At 34.7% G+C, this 25,564-nt stretch overlaps 1 protein-coding gene across 1 annotated transcript; it reads left to right on the forward strand.

The window, feature by feature from the left end:
• Positions 1-5,581: 5,581 nt before the first annotated feature.
• LOC114379085 (methionine S-methyltransferase-like) lies at positions 5,582-18,431 on the forward strand. Its single transcript, XM_028337646.1, has 12 exons — positions 5,582-5,961; positions 6,035-6,228; positions 6,316-6,522; positions 9,050-9,145; positions 9,572-9,760; positions 9,835-10,023; positions 10,117-10,353; positions 14,025-14,159; positions 15,315-15,635; positions 15,752-15,931; positions 17,003-17,971; positions 18,108-18,431. The coding sequence occupies exons 1-12, from the start codon at positions 5,730-5,732 to the stop codon at positions 18,429-18,431; spliced, it is 3,273 nt and encodes a 1,090-aa protein (XP_028193447.1). The 5' UTR covers positions 5,582-5,729.
• Positions 18,432-25,564: the final 7,133 nt, after the last annotated feature.

Consider the following 25,564-nt stretch of genomic DNA (forward strand, 5'->3'; position numbering starts at 1 on the left):
AACGAAATCAGCTGGGAAAGTGAATTGCTTTACTCAAACCAAAACATCTTCAATAACTCCATATGGCCTAATGATGGAGCGGTCAGCTAACTGTAGAGTCATCTTGGTTGGCAAAATTTCCAACTCTCCTAACCTCCTACACATGGAGAGTGGCATCAAATTAATATTGGCTCCTAAGTCAATGAGAGCTTTGCCAATAGAAACTGCACCGATCGAGCAAGTAATAGTGACACTGCCTGGATCTTTATGCTTTGGTGGAAGGATGCATTGAATCATAACACTATAGTTTCCTTCCACTACAATGGTGTCACTATGGATGTACTTGCTCTTTCAAGTTAGCATATCCTTTAGAAATTTCGAGTAAAGTGGCATCGGTTGTAGAGCTTCTCCGAAGGGCATAGTGATCTCCAATTTCTTGAAGATATCAAGGAACTGAGCTAGGTGCCGCTCCTTGTCTTTCTTTGAGGGTACCAATGGATATGGCACCTCTTTCCCTTCAGATGGAGCTGCCTCCTTTTTCTTCTCTCTGGCACGCTTACTCTTACTTTTCTTCTCCTCTTCTCTTCTCTCATTTTTTTTCTTTTTTTTCCAATTTTTTTATTTTTTTATTTTTCTTTTTCTTTCTTTTTCTCATCATCTATTTCCTTTTCACTCTTGTTTATTGTATTCTCATTCTCTTAGTCACCCTCCTCATCTTCCACTTCCTCAAGTTCACAAAAAGGGTCCACTGGTTCAGGTGTTGGTTTAATCCCCAACTGTTATTTATCTCTATCCACCATCTTCTAATCCTTCTCCTCTTCATCCATGGTTGCCATCCTGCCACGAGTCATCACAACTTTACACTCTTCCTATGTATTGTTTTCCGTGTTTGCTCCAAATTTGTTGGAAGAGTTGTCAGCTAGTTGCTTGGCCAACTGCCCCACCTGGATCTCTAAATTTTTAATGGCTGACTCAGTGCTCTTATGATTTGACCATGAAACCTGCATGAATTGAACAAGAGTTTCTTCCAGCTTTGTTGTCCTGTTGTAGAGGTTAGGCCTTTGCTGCTGAGGCCTATTGGATGGCCCTCTCTGGTCTTTGTTGAATTGATTACCAGGATGAGCTCTCCACTATCCATACTGCTGGTTATAATTTTGGCCCTGTTGAAATCCTGAGAATCCACCTGCATTAAAATTATGTCTAGGCTGGTTTCCCATGTAGTTAACTTCATGTGCATAATCCTCAGTGGAAATGCAACAACCTGACTCTTGAGCACCACCACAAATAGCATAACCTGCAACTTGCAAAACAGAAGAAGGTGAAGGTTGACTAGTAGAAAGCTGAGTTGGCAACTTACTTAATGTTTCAGTTAAAGCTTCAAGCTGCTTGGACAACAATTTATTCTGAGCCAACAAAGCATCTTGTGGTGACAACTCCAATAAACTCCTTTTGGTGGGGATATGTGTTTTGTCACGCAAGATTGCATGGTCACTAGCAGCCATATTATTAATTAACTCCATTGCTTCTTCAAGAGTCTTCAATTTAATTTTAACTCCTGCAGAAGCATCCAATATCTGCTTGGACTGCGGCCTTAACCCATCAATGAAGATGTTCAGCTGTATAGGCTCAGAGAATCCATGAGTTGGAGTTTTCCGCAGCAAGCTACGGAACTGTTCTAGAGCTTCACTCAAAGATTCATCAGGAAATTGATGAAATGAAGAAATTGCAGCTTTTCCCTCAACTATCTTGGACTCAGGAAAGTATTTCTTCAAAAACTTGTCCACAACTTCATCCCAAGTCCTTAAGCTATTACCTATGAATGAATGCAGCCACCTCTTGACTTCTCCAGATAATGAAAATGAAAATAAGCTGAGCTGAATAGAATCTTCTGGCACACTGGCAATTTTAACAGTGTTGCATATCTCAATATATGTTGCCAAGTGTGCATATGGATCTTCATTGGGTAGACCATGGAACAAATTGCCTTGTATTAAATGAATCAAAGAATGTGGATATGTGATATTGTGGGCCTGCACCTTTGGCCTTGCAATGCTTGTAAAGAACTATGGCACAACGGTGCTAGAATAATCTTCAAGGGTCACCCTCCTTGGTTGCTTTTCAGCCATAATGTCATCTTTAGGCACTGCAGTGATGGATTCCCTTGTTAATGGAGAATTTGAAGATGATGACTCAGAAAATTGAGCCTCTTCAAGGATGGAAGCTATTGTTCTGTCCTGTAAAAGTTTTCTTCTTCTCTCTACGTTGTTTCTTCTGCAAGCTGCTTCAATTTCCAAATCTAATGGGACCAATTCACCTGCAGAGGATCTATGCATACAAAACACTAATAGAAACAACAGTTAACCAATCCAAAAGAAAAAAATTGTTGAAAACTAACTAAATATTCACACTAACAAACAATCAAAGAATAAAGAATAAATGCCTACCAATTGACTAAACTTTCCAAATAAAAAGAAGTTCCTCGGTAACAATGCCAAAAACTTGTTTGAGCAGAACTCCCCAACAATGGGTTTAGCCTTCCATCACAAGGAAACACCTTTTACAAGTAGGAGAAGGGGTTTGAGAGCAACTCACAGATACACAGTGAGGAGGATGTCTCCTCCACCTCTAAGGACCAAAAAATCACTTAAAAACCTAGAATCTACCTAAAAGCTAAGGTTTTTGCTCCCTTGCTCTATTATGCGCCTTTATTCTCTGTTTTTCACTATTCTTCGCCAAGATCTCTCTTTTCTCTTCATTTCAGGCTTAAAAAGGGCTTTCTAACCTCAAAGACGCGCTTAGCGTGAGTAAGTGAACATCCGCTGAGCGAGCTGGGCGCGCTTAGCGCAGGAAGAGACAAACGTCTCGTTGAGCGAGCTGATGATGTGCTGAGCGCGCAGATGCTTCTCAGATTCTCCTCCAGATTCTCCCAACTCGCTAAGCGGACTGAGTGCCTCGCTTAGTGCATGACTCTCGCTAAGCGCACAAACCTCGCTTAGCGAGACACTAGCTGCTAGCCTTCACAAATTTCATCTTTTTTACCTGAAATTGAAGTTGAAACACATTAAATTCACAATGTTGGGCATTTCTACTGAACAAAACTAAACTAAACCTAAAAATATGTACAAACCTACAAAAAGAACCATAAATTGGGGAAAAGACAAACATTTTATAACACTATTCTATACAAAAGTTAGTCGTAAATGATGACTAACAGTAACTTAGCCTAAATCACATGGATTGAAAAGATTAAACTTTATGAACAATGATGAACATGGGATGAAATCCAAGAGCATAAATGCAAAACTGTATTGACTGAGCAAGAACTGAAGAAAAAGACATTGAGAAATTGAAAGAGTAAATTATAACCAAACAAAAGGATGTAACAAAATTGCACAAATCAAATTGTGCAAACAAAATTTAGGGGTTTAGGGTTACCCAAAAATGCAAAACATGATGGATGAACTCAACCTTATTTCCAACCCTAGAACCTTGCTCTGAATATCAAATGATGTGAATCCCCCTTACCTGGCTTCAATTTGGATCAATTCTAGGATGAAATTGGCACACCAATTGAGTCAGAAACGTATTTTAACTTTTATTCATTTCTCAACCTACAGAACTCGGATTGGGACAATTCCAAATTGAGATGAAAGAGGACATTCTGAAACACAATTTAAACACAAAAAACACCAAAAAAAGGTTAAGTAAAATGAGAGATATGCAAATAATAAATTCAGACAAAATTACAAAATTAGCATTGCAGAAATTAATAAGGACACAAAAAATGCGAAAGGAAGAACAAGATAGGCGCCACAAACAATGATGTCTGATAAGCCTTGAGGATCACCACAAGAATTGAACAATTCTTGATAAGATCAAATGGTTCAAGGAAGAACCCTAGTAAAGACAATTCTCCCGCTTCAATGATAAAACCAGCAAAATCCTGTTTCCATTCACTTCACAATTGATTTATACAAATCAATTCTTGTGTACTTGGTAGAAAATAAATGAAACATAAAATCTTAATATTGTAAGCATAACTAAAAAGTGCAACAAATATATCTAAACATTAATAATGAATTGTATAAGAGAGAAGTTGGGGAAAATGGATTAAAAAAAAGTAAAATACAGCTTAAGATTTGAACTCTTATACTTTGATTATCTATTTATTTATCCATCTATCAAATTATTAATTAGTTTTTAATTAATCAATATAACTACTTATTTTCCAAAATAAAATAAATTTCTTTAGTTTTATGATATAAAAAAAATTGAGTTACCATTTAAAAAAATGAAAGTCTTTTATTTCTTGAAATTTTTTGTTTCTTCAATTAATTATTAATCTTTATTACGTATTCTATCACAGTATGTCAAATGGAATGTAAGGTCGCTGCAACCCCTAAATCAGCGATAGATACAACTCTACGTCCCAAAGGCAAAGATTAAACCTCTTTATTAGTTTTTCTTTGTTTTGTTTTGAAGTTAACCTCTGTATTAGTTTGAGCATTATTGTATTTTTTTATTTAAATTTACTTGGGTTCTTTATTTGTTAGTAACTGTTTTCATTTCATTCACATTATGTATAGTAAGTGTTGTCTCGAGTGAAAACACATAAGGTTTATCCAAATGATTCTTTCATATTTGAGGTATATATATACATTTTATTGATTAAGGAAAAAAACTTATAATTTCACTTTAGTTTTATCTAGTTTAAATTTTGTGAGACTTTTTTTTTTAAAAAATAGTTGATTAAATTCTGTTTTAAAATAAATAAATAAATAAATAAATAAATTTGGTCTCGTGGCCGGTTGTGTTTTTTCTACTTAAAACTCTGGATATATTGTTTTCAATCTAAATATAATGATACTTAAGTTGAAATTGGGATAGGGAATAATTTTAAAGATTAAAAGTGAGAAATTCAGTAGAAATTTGATAAAATTATAAGATATAAGATAAAATTTTTTTAATAGCAAAGATTAAGGTTTGACTAAGAAATCAAAATAATAAAAATATATATATTAAAAGATAATTTAAAAAATATATTGCATAAGTACTAAACGAAAAGGAACAATAAATTACAAATACATAATAATAATAATAATAATAATAATAATAATAATAATAATAATAATAATAATAATAATAATAATAATAATAATTAGTCACAATCTATTATTAACATGTGAATATATTTGTCGCACTTTTAATACTTTTGAAAACTAAATTTTACATTTTCACATGAACGCATTCGTCAGTGGAATGGAAAAGACGAAAATTCAAAAAATATTATGACAAATATGCTCTTATGCTGACAATCCATATTTATAATACAAATTTGTCCATGTATGTCATCTAAGTTATTTTATTAATGATGATTGACAAAAGTTAACTATTGCATATATATTTATCACATTTTTTATACTTTGTGAAATTAAATTTTATATTTTTATCTTTCAGATATATATTTATCAGACATTAAAAAAAACAAAAATAATTATTTAGGGTTGAAAGAAAGTGGTTGGAATGTCATAACCATTTGGGCCAAAGTAAAAATCATTTTAATATAGATATACACGCCATACGCGACGGCTACAGAAAAGAAAAGGTCGTAGAAATGAGATGCTGACTGTTAGTGTCACAGTCTCTCTCGCCTCGCCCACCTCTAACTAACTTATTTCATTACTCTCTCTCTTTCTCTGTTGACTGACTCATCATTCATACGTTCATTCTCTCTCTGAAGGATTTGGAAAATGAGTTGGATGTCGGTGGATGAGTTCCTGGTGCAGTGCAAGAAGTCAGGCGACGCTGCCTACGCCTCCTTGCGGTCGCTTCTGGATCGCCTAGACAATCCCGAGACCCGTTCTCAGGCTCGGATCTTCCTTTCCCACCTTCAGAAGCGTTTTCCCACCAAGGACTCCTGCGATCAATGCTTTCAAACCTACCATTTTCGCATCGAAGATGTTTCATTGGGTCAATACGAGGGTATGTATGTATTGTATGTATTTCCCTTTTCCCTATTGTCTATCTTTTTCCTCGCTAATGCATTGCATTGCAGGACATCACGGCAGAAACAAATTGACTATGATGGTCATTCCAAGCATTTTTCTACCCGAAGACTGGTCATTCACTTTTTACGAAGGGATTAATAGACATCCAGACTCCATTTTCAAGGAGAGGACTGTTGCCGAGTTAGGTTGCGGAAATGGATGGATTTCCATTGCCATTGCCGAGAAGTGGTTGCCATCCAAGGTTTCCTTCGATCACCCTTCTCATCTCCTAACATTTTCCCCCTTTTCCTGACCACGATCTCACAACACGTACACCTAATTTCTGCAGGTTTATGGTCTTGATATCAATCCTAGAGCGGTCAAGGTTTCCTGGATAAACTTATACTTGAATGCTTTAGATGAAAATGGCCAGCTCATCTATGACGAGGAGAAGAAAACCTTGCTGGACAGGGTAGAGTTCCATGAATCTGATCTTCTATCCTATTGCAGGGAAAAAGACATTCAACTTGAAAGAATTGTTGGTTGTATACCTCAGGTAATTCCACAGCCATTACTTATACGAGCATAGTTGTATGCCTTTGACAAGCGTATCAAGTCATCAAGTAGTATTTGACAAGTAAGAGTATTGTTCCCTCGGAGACTCGCCTAATACTTGACAAATTTCACAAACATTTTACTATCTAAGCTAACAAATAAAACAATAGAAACATAAACATAGCATTCAATAACAAGGATTAAAGAAACAAAGACACAAGTTTGATAGCTATTTAATTTAGCCAAATGACCTATTTAATCCCTTATCTTATTTTTTTGGTTCATTTTGATTCTAAAGTTCATATTTATCCTTTATATTTTTTAATTGGTTCAAATTGTTCCTTCCGTCCATTGTAAACTAACACCATTAATAATTTAAAAATATTGGTGGCTAAAAGCCGCCACAAAATGTGTTTCTCAGTTATACCCATCCCCCTCTTCTTCTCAATGTGGGCTAGGGTTCAATGTGGGTGGGATTGTCCAAGAGAAAGTCTAAGGTTAGGGTTCTAAGGATGTCCAAAGGGGTCACGTCCTCCACGGTGCAGGCGTTGGCATCCACATGGTGGCCCAGCAACATCACCACCATCTCCGGCAACACCATCTCAGTGGCGACATGTAGGGGTGTTTTCCAAACGGGGCCGGTGGGGAAGTTTACGTCCGTTACGAGCTACAACATTACCAAACGACATCTTCTTGGCGTAGGAGGAGGAACGCTAAGGTCGTCGATGGCATCTTATTGGGAATCTTCCCTAAGTTGTCAGCGAGCGACCACAAAGTCCTTTGCAGATTTATCACAGCGGAGTGTAGTTCTATGGTGTGGAGTGTAGCTTTGTTACGGCGGAGTGCGGATCTGTGGTGTGGAGCGTGGATCTGTCACGGCGTCACGATTCCGAGGTCCGTTTTCACGGCTTACACGCCCCTTTAATTGTGTCATGACTGCAACCTCACCAACTTTGACATATCTACGATTGTAATTATAGTGTGCAACTTTGAATTTGTCATGGTTTATGATTATTGTCGATTCTCTGAATAATTTTCTTTTCATTGATCTTTTTTTGTTTAGGAAGCGAGAGTAGAGGGAGAAGAAGAGGAGACAGAATGTTACATTTTGTGGCCGTTTTTAGCCGTCAATATGTTTATTTGATTAATAGTGTTAGTTTTAGCTGGATAGAAGGACTATTTTGAATCAAATGAAATAGGTAAAGGACTAAAATGGACTTTTTAAAAGAAAAAGAACCAAACTATACCAAAAAAATAAGATAAGGGACTAAATAGGTCATTTAGCCTTTAATTTTAAACAATTTATCTTAATAAAAATTGAATTTTTAAAAAACTTGTGAATAAATTCATTTTTATCTAAGCCATTTTTTCTGTACCATGAGATCCTTATAACATGTTCTTCTCAGAATGTGGGTTTAGGCCTAACTCAACCCTACAAAACCGACTTGTATGGTGAAGGATGCCCCTTACTTTATACTCTATTTCAGCACTATCTCTAGTCGATGTGGGACTTGAGTTTTCTTCCAAATAGTTCTAAATGGATGGAGCTGAAGATGTTTGAGGAAAAAACAATGTTGAGTTCTTTATTAGTTGTTATCAAAACTATTCTTCAAGGGATGTGTCCATTCATAGTTTTATAACTAACTCACCTCCTAATGTTAGAAACCTTGGGCTTGAAGTGTGGACAATGTACATGCTCACCTAACCTTGTAGTGGAATTTAACTTTTATTTAGGGTATCAAGAATCAAACTTTGGACCACAGGGTAATAAAGGCTATAATACCATGTCATGAATTAACCATCCCAAGAACTTTAAGTTGTTGGGTGAAAACACGCAAATGATTTCATATCTAGTAACCAAGTTCCTGCAAGATTCTGCAGTTACCTGTTGTTAAGATGACATTATTTACTAAGTAAGAAACCAATGCTTTTGAGGTTAAATTCTAAAACTTTTGATGTATGGTATTATATGTTTTGATTCTCTTTTTGGGTGACGTTGAATTGGAATATTTTTAATATAGATTATGGCAATTGGAATTCAGATGCTTATAGCTTTTTTTCCTGTTATTGTTTGTGTTCTTAATTGTTAGGCTGGGTCAGCTGCTTCTTTTTACCTTTACTTTTTAGTTTTTATGGAGCAAAGTATTACCTTGGAGTTTGATTTGAAACCTTCATAATTTGATGGCTCATGTGATTATTTTACTGTGTTTCTAGAAGCAGGTAAAGGTGGTTGATAGTTGTACCAAAGATAAGGTTGTTGATGCCACTGGTAGCTCTTACCAGCAACTTTATAAACCACATTAGTTACAAAATTTGGCTCATAACAATTGTGATGGTTGGATGTGTGTTCCTTGGTTCATAAAACATGAACCTTAATTATGGACCTGCTATGAATGATATAGACCTTGGCACCTAGGATAACTAGCTCTTTTAGCAGTCATGAGTTTTAATGAATTTGGTTTATCCTTGGGTGTTTTGGCATCATCATTTGATTAATACAAATTTTTCTATTGGTTGGCTCCCTGCAGATTCTTAATCCAAATCCAGATGCAATGTCTAAGATGATAACAGAAAACGCAAGCGAGGAATTCCTGCATTCATTGAGTAATTATTGTTCACTTCAGGTAAATAAGATCCTTTTTTTTATTGGTCACCTGCTATTTACTTGGAACTTCATTTATGTCCTGCATGCTTTCACGAGAAACGCCAAATCTGAACCTCACCAATCCCAAAGAAGGGTAAATGAAATGGAAAAAGAATTTTTTGTTGGCATTGTGTTTCTTAAAATGATCTACCCACCTAGCTATGATATTGTTTCCTCAGCAACTTTTATGTTAGCTGAATTATTACACTATTACTTCATACTAATTTATGTGAAGCCACAAGAATATCCTTATTCTTTAGACAACACTTTTACCTACAAAAGTTGTCCCTGATTCAACTAATGATAGGGATCTTTTGGCAATATAGAAATTTTTTCAATTGCCTTATTTTCTGCCTGTTTATGACATGAATGCAGCATTCTCACATTTATTTTGTCTTTTATCTAGGGTTTTGTGGAGGACCAATTTGGCTTAGGTTTAATTGCTAGGGCAGTTGAGGAGGGGATAGCAGTAATCAAACCAACTGGAATTATGATCTTTAACATGGGGGGCCGCCCAGGTCAAGGTGTTTGCAAACGATTGTTTGAGCGTCGAGGTTTTCGCATTACAAAGCTTTGGCAAACTAAAATCATTCAGGTTAGTAACCATATGTTCGACTAGATGTGATTTCTACAATGGTCGTATTATCTTACTGAGATGTATTGGTACAGGCTGGTGACACAGATATTGCAGCCTTAGTTGAGATTGAGAAGAACAGCCCACACCGTTTTGAGTTTTTTATGGGACTTTCTGGAGATCAGCCTATTTGTGCAAGGACCGCGTGGGCTTACGGAAAGTCTGGTGGCAGCATTACCCATGCTTTATCAGTATACAGTTGTCAACTTCGTCACCCTAACCAGGTGGGGTACTTCGGTAAAGCTTGTTAATTCACTACAAGAATATTTATTTCCATGGAGGAAATTTGATGCACAATGTCGTTTGTATACTGACAGGTTAAAGTTATATTTGATTTTCTAAAACATGGATTTCAAGAGATCAGCAGCTCCCTAGATTTGTCTTTTGAGGACGATTCTGTTGCTGATGAGAAGATTCCTTTCCTTGCTTATCTTGCAAGCAGACTAAAAAATAATTCTGATTTTCCGTATGAGCCACCAGCTGGAAGCAAACATTTCCGCAATCTCATAGCAGGATTTTTGAAGACTTATCACCATATTCCACTCACTTCCGATGTAAGAATAGAGTGCTATATTAATTATATAGCCTTACTGCAGCTTGCATGTACATAGATACACATAGTATAAGATGATGTCTCATTAGATTTTAATTGTGTACTAAGCTCTACTGTTAATATCTCCTGTTGGGGTGCTGTCAGGTAAATACAGTTCTTTATTGCATCCAGGCAAAATTCAATACATTAATGAATGAGCATGATAGTTCATGTGATGTAGAAGCAATAGAAAAGTAAATCTTAAGTAGCAGGGTTACTTTTATAATATTAAAAAATTTAATTAATTTTTGTAACTTCTGGCTAAGGTTAGTATTTTGGGCCAGATCTGTTTTTTTAAGAATTCTAGTATTTTAGTCTAAGGACGTTTAATGGGCATGGATTTGTAGTAAGAGTCTAGGATTACGTTGTGGTGGTTGTTTACTTGTAACCTGCTTTCTAATAAGTTATTCCTACAAAGTTGAAGTTTAAAAATTATTGTTGGAAATTCTTAACGAGGTGTGATCCCGAAGTCATGTAACCTGAAAAATAAGCCTCAACTATTGTGTGACAGACCTTTTTTCTGAATCTTAAATCCATAATCATCAAGATGTTAGGAACCAAGAATTGAAATGAGAAAGAAAAGAAAGGATTTTATTGACTATTAAGAAAAAGAACAGAAAATAGGAGACAAAACACTCCTCCAAGGGCTTTCCCTTCACAAATGATTTCTCCTTTCACAAAGAGCTAATGCTCAATTTACAATGTCAACCAATCTGCCTCTCTGCTGTCCTTCTTCCCCTATTTATATCAAATAAATCCCTCTAACTAACTAACTAACTCTCCATTCTCTTTATATCCTAACAATACACCCCTTCTAAAAATCAACCTTGTCCTAAAAGGTTGGATTTTGAAAACTAGTATTGTACATTGAAATGACACATTTCCTCAAGTTTTCTCCAATTGCCAGAAGACATCATCACCCATTGTGGCTTAGCTGGGAATGACCCACTGCCCTTGCATGCGGGGTTAAGTTTGGTGGCTTCGGGGGAGGTTGGGATGAAAGCAAATTCTGATTAATCTGAACCTCCATGGGTGTTGCTGCAATGTTTTTCCACCTCTTCTTTATTAACATGTCATCAGCTACACATGCATCCAAGTTTAGCGGTATAAATCTTGCCACCCAGTTTGAACTTCAAGTTTCTGGTTGGAATTGTGGAAGCTGGATCCCATGGCTCATCTTCATCACCATGATCTTCATCTTCCTTTCCTGATAGCATTGTAGTGCTTTCCTGCCATAGGCCTGGGATCTGCCAATTAAATTCCAATGAGTTTGGTTGGCATATTATCCAATTTTCTTCTCTTTTATGAATCACATTTCTACAACCCATTTGGGCCTGACCCATTATGTAAAAAGTTGGACATACTTGGTAGAATTCCAAAACTTCCCCTTCCTCTTTCTCATCCTTCAGAACTAAATCATTTACACTAACAGGATGAGCCTCTTTGGTGTCCCTCCATGGGAAATCAACTATGAACCCGTTGGCCACTTTGTGCAAACTCAAGTCTAGCGGCTTCGATGGTGGTGGGGATGAGGGTGGACTTTGTATAACTTGAATCACGATGACTGTCTTTGTATCTCCCTTCTGCCTTGGCTCCATTGTTGAGCTGTCATCCATAGACACAACAAAATTTAATGCTAAAGACTCACCCAACAAGTTGACATTTCAAGATTCCAGCACCATTGATGTTCCAACCGCCTTCATGAACAATTTATGTTTCATCATAACAATTTTTTTATGGAAATCTGAATCTTGAAAACAATAAGGCTTGGTTGCATCACCAACTTCGACTTCCTTCTTGATCAAATATGTTATTGGTTTATCAAGAAAACTGTCTTCACAGCCCATATTCGTCACTCTATTTTTCTTGTGCTTCTCCCTCTTTATTGATGAATCAACTTCCTAGGGATTGAAGTTGCCCAATCCTCCTCTAGCATTGTCATTTCCCAACGGAAGTATGCTGTTGATATCTTAATAGACCGGTATGCTTGATTGTCGTCCTAGTGATACTCCTATGGATCCTAATGTGAAGCTTCTCTCAGGACAAGGGGGCCACTGGAAGACCCGGGAAGATATCGCCGTTTGGTGGGCAGACTTAATTATCTCGATATCACTAGACTAGACATCACTTTTGCAGTAGGTGTGCTTAGTCAGTTTCTGAAAGACCCCACTGATAGTCATTGGAATGATGCAATGCGCATACTTCGATATATCAAGAATGCATTAGGTCGTGGATTGCTATATGAAGACAAATGCAATGACAAATTTGTTTGTTACTCTGATGCTGATTGGGCAGGATCACCATTAGATAGGAGGTCTACTTCTAGATATTATGTCCTTATTGGAGGGAACTTGATCTCATGGAGGAGCAAGGAGCAGAAAACCGTTGTAAGATCCAATGCCGAAGTCGAGTATTGTGTCATGGCAGCTGCTGCATGCGAGATCACATGGCTTACGCAACTTCTCCAATAGATAAAATTTGGAGACATTTAGAATACCAAACTATTATGTGAAAATGAAGTTGCTCTCCACATTGCTTCAAACACAGTCTTTCATGAGCAGGTTAAACACATAGAGATTGATGGTCACTTTGTTCAATAGAAGGTACTCTCAGGAGAAATCACCATTGATTTTGTCGGCTCCAAAGATCAATTGGCAGACATGCTCACAAAATCCCTCAAGGGTTCTCGTGTTGATGATATTTTTTACAAGCTTGGTTCATATTACATATATGCTCCAGCTTGAGGGGGAGTGTGAAATATACGTATTTAATATGATCGATTGTATAGTTGAAATTAGGGATTCCCTTATTATTAGTCATTATTAGGTTTCCTTATTTATGTATCAATTATAACTATAAATAAAGGCATAGTGTGTGGTAGAGAACACACAACACAGTAAATTCCTTTCTTACACAGTTTAAGGCTACATGTTTTAGGGTCGAAATTTTTTTTATTATTGGATGTAAATTGGAAACATGCAATGGGATTTATGTCTGTACCTATTGTGATTATTAATGTTTTATGTTAGGAGTCTCACGTTGAGTAGAATAAAAGACTTGATGTGATACTTAAGCTGTGAGGCTCTACCTCCTAATGAACTAGTCTTTTGGGTTTGACTCTCCTCTAGTGCTTAACTCCTAACAATTTGTGTTCTTGAGAATTGAGCTACAAAAAGGGCTACCTATACGTTGGATTGAGTAAACTGAATACTGATAGGTGAGTGAAGCCATCAAAGGGCAAAAGGCTACCTTCGGGTCAATGTCAATAGAGTGAAAGCCGTTATGGATGTTGGTTCTTAAAGGAGGTGACAATGTTAAGAGTCCTAACTTAAATTAAGTAGAATAAAAGACTTGATGTGATAATTAAGCCATGGGGCTCTCTCACCTAATGAGCTACTCTTTTGGGTTGGGCTCTCCTCTCGTGCTTAAGTCCTAATATTTTATAGACAATAAAAAGTAAAAAAAATGTATATATAGTGCTCTCCTTAAGTTGTTCAGTTTTGTAGATAACATGTTATGTGTGAACCATTCTACTTGAGCTAGTAAATTAGGAACTACATGTCCTATAGTATATTTGTTTGGTCCATATAATGTATTACCATATTGACTTCATCTTTTGCAATCTTGTGCTAGAATGTTGTCATTTTTCCTTCAAGGACTGCAGCAATTGAGAATGCTCTTCGCTTGTTTTCACCTCGCCTTGCAGTTGTTGATGAACATCTGACTCGACACTTACCTAGGCAGTGGTTAACATCTTCAGCACTTGAGGTATGGAATAGGCATGCCTTGGTCTTTTTTGAACTTGATTAATATTTTGTTGCATCTGTATTATTATCCCAATGTGTTGAAGAAATGCAATTATGTGAACAGTTGTCCTTGCTGTAAATAATTTTCTAAAGCAATAATCATTTCTAGAAAAAAGTTCCTTTGTTGAGGAACATATTTTACAAAGAAATGCAACCACATGAATATTTGACTTTTATGTAAAAAATTTGCTGGTGAGAATAACATCTTAAAAGATGCTTTGGGGGATGGGGAAAAATATTTGCATAGGCAATGTAGTCCTTGTATCCACATACAGATCCAAATTGTACCATCATTCCGTTTAGTTTAGCCCTGATTGACAAAAGGACCACTTAGACACATGTATTGTAAAATGTAAATTATAATTCTGACTTCTGCCAGCAGAAGCTTTAAATATCTATTTTTCTTCCAAATTAGAATAAATTAACTTGCTGTCATTTGAAAGCAATTTTAGGTGATGACCTAATATAACTATAACTTCCGGGAAGTTCTTTTTATTAACTGAACGATTGAGTTGTTGCACATCAGTAGGATTCGTTGTTTTCAGATTTATTACTTGATGTTATTTCCCTGTCTTCCACACTCACGCCCTTCCTTTTCTTGGTGTGACTTTAAAACTGTGATGTGGTGTTGACAGACATGAAATCCAGTTGTCCTTGAATTTTGTAAAATGAATTTAAACTGTCTCTAATTGACCTGTACTTACTCTCAACCTTTAAGTTCTCTCTGAATAAGGCAATTCTGAACACCACACATCACATATGCCAATATATATCAATGGGTGAAAAAGAGATGACCTTGCTGAGGATCATCATCACCAGAAAGTTAGCTGCTAATTGCTTGTCATTATGAAGTTGTAAATGCCAAATGTATTGTTGTGTCAAATATTTTAAGCACTCATCTATTGGTTGCTATTATGAGTGCTTCTCATGGAATTAGATGTTTTATCAAATGACATGAATTAATTTAACCCATAGTAGTATGTGGTTCTAACTTCTAAAACCACGAGGATTCCTTACATTTAAAAACTGATAAATGTTTTTTTTTCCCTGTACTGTGTTGATAACGATTTGGTTTGATTATTGCATTTTTCATAACAAATTTTAATCTTTCTAGTAGAGCGTAGGAACTATAGACTCTTTAGATGATGCGATGATGGTAATTGAAGCCCCTCGGCAATCAGACTTAATGGTAGAACTGATAAAGAAATTGAAGCCTAAAGTGGTGGTGACTGGGATTGCTCATTTTGAGGCTGTTACTAGCTCAGCTTTTGTGCACCTTTTAGATGCAACACGAGACATTGGATCTCGTCTTTTCTTGGACATATCAGATCACTTTGAGCTATCCAGCCTTCCTGGATCGAATGGGGTCTTGAAGTATCTTTCAGGAACTCGTCTGCCCTCTCATGCAGCAATTATATGTGGACTGGTAAAGAATAAGGTAATACACCCTAATCCCTGTTAACTTCTTGGCTTACTTAGTCCTTATGGTAGACTTGTGTTTTGGCTTGATATTGACAATTTCTTATTGATAGCACTGACATGAATGTTTTACAGGTTTATCCGGATTTAGAAGTAGCTTTTGTCATTTCAGAAGAAGAATCCCTCTTTAACGCCTTGTCCAAAACTGTTGAATTACTAGAAGACAATACTGCATTAATTAGTCAGTACTATTATGGCTGTATTTTCCATGAGCTTCTTGCTTTTCAGCTTGCCGGCCGGCATGCTCCTGCCAAGGTCCGTCTCCTTTTTATTTGCCTCTAAGCTTAAAAATTGAAGTTGCTTTAATCAAGTAAAATTGTTCCTGATGCAGCGGTAAAGTTGTGCCTTGGTGACTTGTTGGTCATGGGTTCGAATCCGGAAACAGCCTCTTTGCATATGCAAGGGTAAGGCTGCGTACAACATCCCTCCCCCATACCTTCGCATAGCGAAGAGCCTCTGGGCAATGGGGTACGAAGTTTTTGAGGGCGAGCCCTGGTGCAGCGGTAAAGTTGTGCCTTGGTGACTTGTTGGTCATGGGTTCGAATCCGGAAACAGCCTCTTTGCATATGCAAGGGTAAGGCTGCGTACAACATCCCTCCCCCATACCTTCGCATAGCGAAGAGCCTCCCGGCAATGGGGTACGAAGTTTAAGTTTATTGGTTCCTTCATTGTGGCGCTCTGAATATATTTGGACCATAAGGATTTTGTAGAAAAAATATGTACAAAAGCTTGAATTAGGAACCTAATTATACCAGAGAATTTCCCTATTTGCTGTTCCATTACCTCTTCCCAAATTCATACTAGAAATTGTTTTGGAGTCTTTCATGGACTAGCTGGATTTTTCACCAACTGCTATGGACATTAGGGTCTGAATTTAGCTAATAGAGGACCAAACAGACTGTTAACTGCTAATGTCTGCTTAAATGGGAGAAAAGGACAGCCGAGGTTCAAAGACATTAGAAATTTCTGGGATAGTTAAGAAAAAATTATCTGCAACATACATGGTCTATGTTGATGCATTGCTAATGACTCTTCCAAGATTGATATTGATCTGCCAAGTTATTTGCCTTGATTATTGGGTCGGAGCAATGTGTAAGATTGACATCTGAAAGCAGAATATGCCTCCTTAAACTTTCTAGTTCTTCGTGTTTTGATAGCTATTATTTGCAAATTCCTTGTTGTTGCTTATAAGGGGAGTATGCAGTGAACGTCAATGCTAAGATATCTCTTCTATATATTTATGACATGCAGTTTTCTGTTGTTCATTAATTAGTTTATTCCCATATTAAGTTTTCTCATACTTCACTGTTAACTCCTGTCCTTCAGAGAAACTGTGAGAATGTCAAATCTGTTGGTATGATAGGATTTGCTAGATCAGCCTCATCTGTCCTTAATACTGCTGAGTTATCTATTGATGGGGTAGAGAATGAGTCCCTAATCCACATGGACGTTGATCAAATCTTCTTGCCTGTTCCATCTCCTGTTAAGGCAGCTATTTTTGAAAGTTTTGCCAGACAAAATATGTCTGAATCTGAAACTGATGTCACAGCAAGCATCAAAGGATTTGTCAAGAGTAACTATGGTTTTCCAACAGATAGCAGCACCGAATTTATATATGCTGACAATTCAAAAGCTCTTTTCAACAAGCTGGTCCTCTGCTGCATCAAAGAAGGTGGCACCCTCTGTTTTCCAGCCGGATCAAATGGGAACTATGTTTCGTCTGCCAGATTTTTGAAAGCTGACATAGTGACAGTACCTACCAATGTCAATGTAGGTTTTAAGTTCACGGAAAAGACACTCACTGGAGTTCTTGGGACTGTGAAAAACCCATGGGTGTATATTTCTGGTCCTACAGTCAATCCAACTGGCTTAATTTATAGCAACAATGAGATGGTAGAAATTTTAAGCACTTGTGCTAGATTTGGTGCAAGAGTTATAATTGATACTGCATCCTCTGGTTTAGAATTTGACTGTGAAGGCTGGGGTGGCTGGGATATAGAGGGGTGTTTGTCTAAGTTGAATTCTTCAATCAAGCCATCGTTCTGTGTGACTCTTCTTGGTGGACTGTCTCTTAAGATGCTCAATGGTGTTCTCAGATTTGGCTTTCTTATTCTAAACCAGCCTGTTTTGGTTGACACATTTTATAGTTATCCAGGATTAAGCAAACCTCATACTACTGTTAGATATGCTACAAAGAAATTGCTGGAACTTAAAGAGCAGAAACCATCAAACCTATCAGATGCTATTGTTGAACAAACACAGATATTGAAAACTAGGTCCAGGTGCTTGAAAGAGGTAATTTCTGACAGCTAAAAAAAGTTGTTTGAATTTTATTTTAGTTGATTTATTTATTTATTTATGGTTTAAATTTTTTTTTCTAATCCTTTTCTTAAAAGAATGCTAAATATTTTTTTGGCGGTTATTACCCTAGGTTCTTGAGAAAAGTGGGTGGGACGTGCTTGAATCGTGTGCGGGTGTGTCTGTTGTGGCCAAGCCCTCTGCCTATCTCAACAAGACTATTAAGCTGAAAATTTCACCCGAAGGTGAAGGAAGCCACGGAAATGCCACTAAGGAAATAAAGCTCGATGACTCTAATATTAGGACTGTCATTCTCAAAGCCACTGGATTATGTATCAATAGTGGTTCGTGGACTGGAATTCCTGGATACTGTCGGTTCAGTATTGCACTCGAAGAAAATGATTTCAAAAAAGCATTGGATTGCATTATAAAATTTAAAGAAGTCGCACTGGGTTAAAACTTCGTGTTTTGATCCCATTCGGTGTATGTCATTCTTTTGGTCTTCTCTTTTTCACTGTTTTGGGGGTAAGTTTTTTATTCCTCCTATATGCACGGTTCAACAGAAATAATTCGAGTGCGCAATAATGTTTTGTGATGCAAACTTTCTCAGTTCAAATTATAATTAAATTGTTTTCTTTACCTATTTGTTAATCCCTATCCTATGCATGTGGCAACTATGTAGCAAGTCATCACTGCCCGCAGATTGGTGTTCGGCTGTTTGCCGTTCGTTTGGTTCAAATTCACCTGGGTTCTGATTCTGAGCATGGATGGAAATAAGTTGACCAGACTTTGCGTAAATAAGTTTGATTTGTTATAAAAAAAATTAAGGTCTAATCTAATTTATTAATTTATCACAGGCTTTTTTAGACTTAGTCTGACATTTTTAAAAGTTTGATCTAATTTATTAGTCAATTTAAAAACATTTTATATTTCAACATGTAAATAGGCTAACAAGTCAAATTTTAAATAGACCAACAGACTAAATATTAAACAAGCCGACAAGTTAAAAGGGTCAACGGACCTAATTTTAAATATGTGAAACAGAGGTCACAGAATATTGGAAAACAGAGTAAACTTATATTCAAATCTTAAATTTCTATATTTTACTTGGCGTGAGACTTTGCCATTCTCATTGTCACACAGACAAAATAGCACAAAGTCATACACAAGCTTGTTTAGATCAGTCTGATTGGCGTGAGACTTTGCAATTATTTCGTACACCAGTCAAATTATTGGTACACCCAACACAAGATACATGTTGGCTCGGGATTAGGACTTTAAGTCATTTTTCTTTTCTTTATTTTCCTTTATTTTTATTTTCTTTATCTTTATTTTATTTTCTATTTTATTGTCATTTTATTTTTCTTGGAACTATGTTAATTTAAAATTTAGTCATTTAATTTTAATTCTGATAGAGAAATAGGCACTTATTGTTTGGTTACAACACATTTTGAGTGAAACGATTGCATGAGTAAGACTATCTACGTACTAATGGATACTTTTTGTGAATTGTTGATTCTTGTACAAGCAAGCGTCAGTGTAAGTGATAGAGTGTAACGAATAGTACAAGAGTGTAAAGGTTAGTATGTTTGACAGAAAAACATGAAATGAAAACCTGAATACTTCATGAAAATTGGTGAGTTGTGTGAACTTTAAACTATGAGAGAACCACTAGATTTAATTTCCTGATTTTGCATGATTCTTGGATTGTTTGAGTGCATGTATGATGTAGACATTATCAAGGCCTTGTTTGATATTTTATTTCAGCTACTTAGCCAAAAAGTCATCCTATGAATGAATGTACCCCTTGCACCCTTTTGAGCCTAATGCAAATTATTTGTCATCGGAACCCAATCCTAAAAAGTTGATATGGAATAACTACCCTTTCTTAGGTTGTAGGAAAGTACTCATGAATCCAGACAAATTTGTCCCAAATTCGGGGGAGTGTTTTTGGGTGAATTTCTATTGCAAGAAAATGAATACATAGCACAAGTTAAATTGAGTCACAATATATGGTATTACTCCAACCCAACATGAATGTCTATTACTTTTGCATTAAAAAAATAAAAATAAAAATTTCTTGTTATTTTGAAGAATAAAAGCTGGGATAAACCATCATCAAAGAAAGTGGTTGTGCTAAAAATAGTAACAAAACAATAAGGTTGGTGTTGTGAAAAATTCTAAGTTATGGTTTGTCAAACATTTGGGGGAATGAATGTTCTCTTAGATCCTAACTTTGAATCCTAGAAAAATCATGATTTCTTTGTTAGCTCAGTCACGTTACAAGCCTAATAAAGTGCTTAGTGATTCACATTGTGCATGTATGATTGCATTGACTAAGGTGATATGCAAAGTTGGGAATTTTACTGTTCGGTTGTTATAATTGAAACACTCTTAACCGAGACATTGTGGGATTGAGAGAAACATTAACCTTGTGAGGACTGAAGTTTGATGATTCTTCCTTGTGATCTGTCATTCTTGCTAACTATTTCATTTGAAGTGCATCTTGTAGAAGCAAGCTTCATGATGAATCAAGATTGATTCAAAGAGTTTTGATGATAACAAGGATAAGCAAGCTTCATGATGAATCAAGATTGATTTAATGATAACAAAGATGATGACAAAAAGCTCAAAAGTCAAGAACACTTCATGATAACAAAGATGATGATCTCAAGAATCAAAGAATGAGTTCAAGATTGAATAAAGAACACTTCAAGGTTCAAAAGGAAATTTGATTTCAAGAATCAAGTTTCAAGATTCAAGTTCCAAGAATCAAAATCAAGATTCAAGAATCAAGAGAAGGTTCAATCAAGATAAGTATTAAAAAGTTTTTTCAAAAATTGAGTAGCACATGAATTTTTCTCAAAACCTTTTACCAAAGAGTTTTTACTCTCTGGTAATCGATTACCAGATTATTGTAATCGACTACCAGTAACAAAATGGTTTTCAAAAAGCTTTCAACTGAATTTACAACGTTCCAATTAATTTCAAAATGTTGTAATCGATCACAATGATTTGGTAATCGATTACCAGTGTGTTTGAACGTTGGAATTCAAATTTAATTGTGAAGAGTCACATCCTTTCACAAAAAAGCTTTGTGTAATCGATTACACTAATTTGGTAATCGATTACCAGTGATAGTTTCTGAACAAAATCAAAAGATGTAACTCTTCCAATAGTTTTTCAAGACTTTCTAAAAGTTATAACTTTTCCTAATGGTTTTTAAGTTTTTCTAAATGTTATAACTCTTCTAATGGTTCTCTTGACCAGACATGAAGAGCCTAAAAAAGTAAGGTTTTGATTTTCTTTTCAATACATCTTTGCATCTTTCCAATTCATTCTTTTGACAACAAAATTTTGCCAATTGATTTATGAATCTCTTTAAAATTCTTCTTCTTCCTTTTGCCAAAAGCTTTCCAAAGTTTTCTGGTTTTCCAAACCTTGAAAACTTGTGCTATTCATCTTTTTCATTTCCTTCTTCCTTTGCCAAAAAGAATTCACCAAGGACTAACCGCCTGAATTCTTTTGTGTCTCCCTTCTCCCTTGTCAAAGAATTCAAAACGACACAGTCTGAGAATTCTTTTGATTCTTTCCTTTTCCATATACAAAAGATTTCAAAGGACTAACCGCCTGAGAATTTTTTTGTATCCCCATTCACAAAGTTTCAAAGGTTTAACCGCCTGAGAACTTTGTTTTAACACATTGGAGAGTACATACTTTGTGGTACAAGTAGAGGGCACATCTACTTGGGTTGTTGACTGAGAACAAGAGAGGGTACATCTCTTGTGGATCAGTTCTAGTGGAGGGTACATCCACTAGGTTGTTCAAAGAGAACAAGGGAGGGTACATTCCTTGTGGATCTTTGCTTGTAAAGGAATTTTACAAGGTTGAAAAGAAATCTCAAGGACCGCAGGTCGCTTGGGGACTGGATGTAGGCATGGGTTGTTGCCGAACCAGTATAAAAACTCTTGTGTGTTTGTCTCCTTCTTCCCTACTCTTTTAATTTCCGCTGTGCACTTTAATTCTCGCTTTTACTTTTGGTTAAGTTTCTTTTTATTCTTCATTTACTTAACAACATAGTAAAAGTCTTAGAAGAGTAATTTTTTAATTAGTAAAGGTTTATGAATAATTAATTCAACCCCCCCTTCTTAATTATTCTGAGGCCACTTGATCCAACACATCTTGTTATGCTCCTTTCATGAACTTATGACAACTATGAACTTGAGAATTGACCAATAAGCTTTTTGGAATGTATGCAGTTATCCTATGAATTGTGATTGGTAAACTCTAAACTATGTCTTAGTGTAATTAGTTACTTTTTCTTGAGAACAAGCAAAGCTTTAAATTTGGGGGAGTTTGATAATTGCTAGGTATAGGTATATTTTGGGATTAAATTATATAAGAATTAGTAATTTTTCACTCTTATTTCTTCCTTTTTGTGCAAATAATTGGAATTTTAACATCATTTAAGTTTTTGTGCAAAAAATATTAAAAGTTGATTAGTGTATGATGCTTAGTGAATAATTGGAGCAGAAAATTAAAGTAAAACCCAAAAGAGCAAATTGGTGATATGAAGATACACGCTTAGTGCGTCCCAGTCGTTCAGCACGATGCACAAGCTCAGTGGGCATAGCACGCTTAGCGCCAGGATAATTCTGGAAAGTGAAGGCGCGTTTAGCATAAAGCACACGCTGAACGCAAATACCGCTATACTCGCTAAGCGCAGCAAGCGCACTTAGCGTGAAAGTTGCGTGAAAACCAAGCTAATTTGCACCTATAAAAGAAGGAGAGAGAAGAAGGAAAAAAAACATACAGAAATTCCAAGATAATACAATTATTTATAGAAGACAAAGGCTAGAAGAAGGAGAAGCAATCATTAGGAGTTATTCCTTCCCTCATTCCCTTTCTTATCTATTCTCTTTTTTATTCATAATCCTCTTGCAATTGTAAGACTTTCCATGACAATGAGAGGCTAAATCCCCTTTTGTTGGGAATTTGGCAGTTAACTATTTTTGATGTAAATTCTCTTCCTATCTATTTAATATTATTACCTTTTGCATTATCCTTTCTTGTGCTTAATGTTATTATTTATGGCTTAATCACCCATTTGCACGGTAGCATAGTGTATCTAAATAAAGTCATCACTAGGAATAGGTTGATTTTGTTTAGCCTGTTATATATCTCTATTCTTAATATAATTTACTATTTTATATCTGCAAAGGGATTTGGGAGAGAAAATAGATAAATTAGACTCTTTCACTCGATAGATCTTGGTAAGAGTATATAAGTAGATGTAGGTGTAAATTGGAATGATTATAAATAGAGAAAATTCATTAATAGTACATCAAAGAGTAGCTCTGACAGACGAAGTTTTCAACATTCTCATCTTCTAAATTTAACTTCTATAATATTGGTTTTTCTTATCTTTTCTGTTTTTAATTAATTAATTTAAATTCATGCTTAATTTCTTTTCTTGTTTATTTTAATTTAATTTTCTACCAATTTATTTTACTGTTTTCTCACAACATTTTCAAATCAATTTCTTTAAATTAATTTATTAATTAAATATTCATCTACTTAAGTACAAACAAAATTTATGTGAACTCGACACTTATATGAATTATGTGTTACGGATTCATTTACAAATTACGTAAACTTACAGACTGTGAATCCATAAGTTTATGGATTGTGAATCCGTAAGTTTATGGATTATGTAAACTTACGGATTACGAATCCATAAGTTTACTCTTACCGATTAGGAATTCATAAGCTTACTCTTATGGATTACAAATTTGTATCAATTTTACAAAAGAATAATATTGAAATTGTCTATTTTGTGTTGGGTGTGTCAGCAATTTGATTGGTGTTCAAAGCAATTGTCACCAATCAAATTAGTATAAATCTGGCTCAAATCAATCCACAACAGGGTTGAACCTATACTATTTTTTTAAAAAAATGTTTTTTATTTTAATTTTTAATATAAAATATTTAAAGACAAATAAAATACATATTTAATAATAATTAGTGAGTATAAATTATTTTATCAATTAATTTTTCTTCTAAAATGTGTATATAATTTACTCATTTATATTATTTACAATTTTTTTATTTTGATTTCTTGTAATTTTACGTTATATGATTTATTATTTTAAATCTAAATATAAATTTGTTATTTTTAATAAATAATGTTGTATTTTAATAAAATTTAAATTTAAGTATTATGCTATTTTTTATTTAGATTTTTGTGTGTACTTTAAATGTTAAGAATATAAGAAATAACATTTTATTTTAATTTTTAATGTTATAAGATTATGATATTATATTTATTTAATACTATTTGATGTATTATTTAATTATTAATATTATTTTATTAAAACTAGTTCAATCACAACTCGATTACGATTGAATAAATGAAACTTAAACTAGTGCATTGATCAATTCAATAACTGATCTTATTTTTAAAATATTGTTCAAACAACATATTGTGAATCAATATTAACAACATTAAATCCTTTTGCAATAAATATGCCGATTGTTGTATCTTTCTAAGGAAATTGTTGGCTTTTATATTACTAAACATGCACTCAATATATAAACACTATTTTGTCATATGTAATAATAAACATAAAATAAATAAATAGTCACATGAAGGAGTACCGGTAGAATTGAGAAACAAAGCACATGTAACAAAATTACTAATGTTGTTGACTTACGAGTTTTTTTTATTTATTAAGATTTACATACGAGTTTTTTATTTAATAAGTTACGATGATAAAATTTATTTTAATAATAATTTTATTTTTATCTCAAATATTTATTTTTGATATGAGATTATTAACCTATTAAAGAATAAAAATATAATATGTATATTAATCTTTTATAAGTAAATGAATAAAGAAACCGACCTATGAAATTTAATATGCTTTTTTATAAGCTCAGATCTATATTTAACTAAATAATTTTTTTTTAAAAGTCCAAGCCTAACCTTTTCACTAAAGATATCAGGCTAGACTTTAAATAGGACATGCTATAGATTCTTGTCGATGACCTAACCTACTATTCTCATCCTTAATTCTAAGGTCGAAATGAGTGATTTAATCGGAAAACTAGTGAACAAATCTATTGTTCAATCATAAAGAAAAAATATTTAAAAAATGGTTTAAAACTAGTCAAACTACCGGGTCAATTAAAAATGTTTAATACAACGTTTTGATTTTTAAAAGAAACTATAAAAAAAACTAATAGAAAATATTTTCAATTTCTTTTTATGACATAAAGGTTTAAAAATACTTTTGGTTCCTATAGTTTTATGTTGTGTAATTCTGGTTCCTAAACAAAATTCATTATACATTTGGTCCCTCATTTTCAAAATTTAGCAAATATGGTTTACCCATAATAATTAGCATGTCATCAATTTTTAAGGGAATAATAAAGTGACACTAATAGTGTGTTGTAAAAAGACAAACACTACAATATCAATGCACTCTTAATGTTTAATGTCACATGTACATGTACATGTGTTAGACTGTTACATCATCAGTAATGTGTTCCTTACATAATTTCCTTTAAAAACCTATATGTGAATCAAAA

The sequence above is a fragment of the Glycine soja genome, chromosome 12 (genome assembly GCF_004193775.1).
Source record: "Glycine soja cultivar W05 chromosome 12, ASM419377v2, whole genome shotgun sequence".
Classification (NCBI taxonomy): domain Eukaryota; kingdom Viridiplantae; phylum Streptophyta; class Magnoliopsida; order Fabales; family Fabaceae; genus Glycine; species Glycine soja.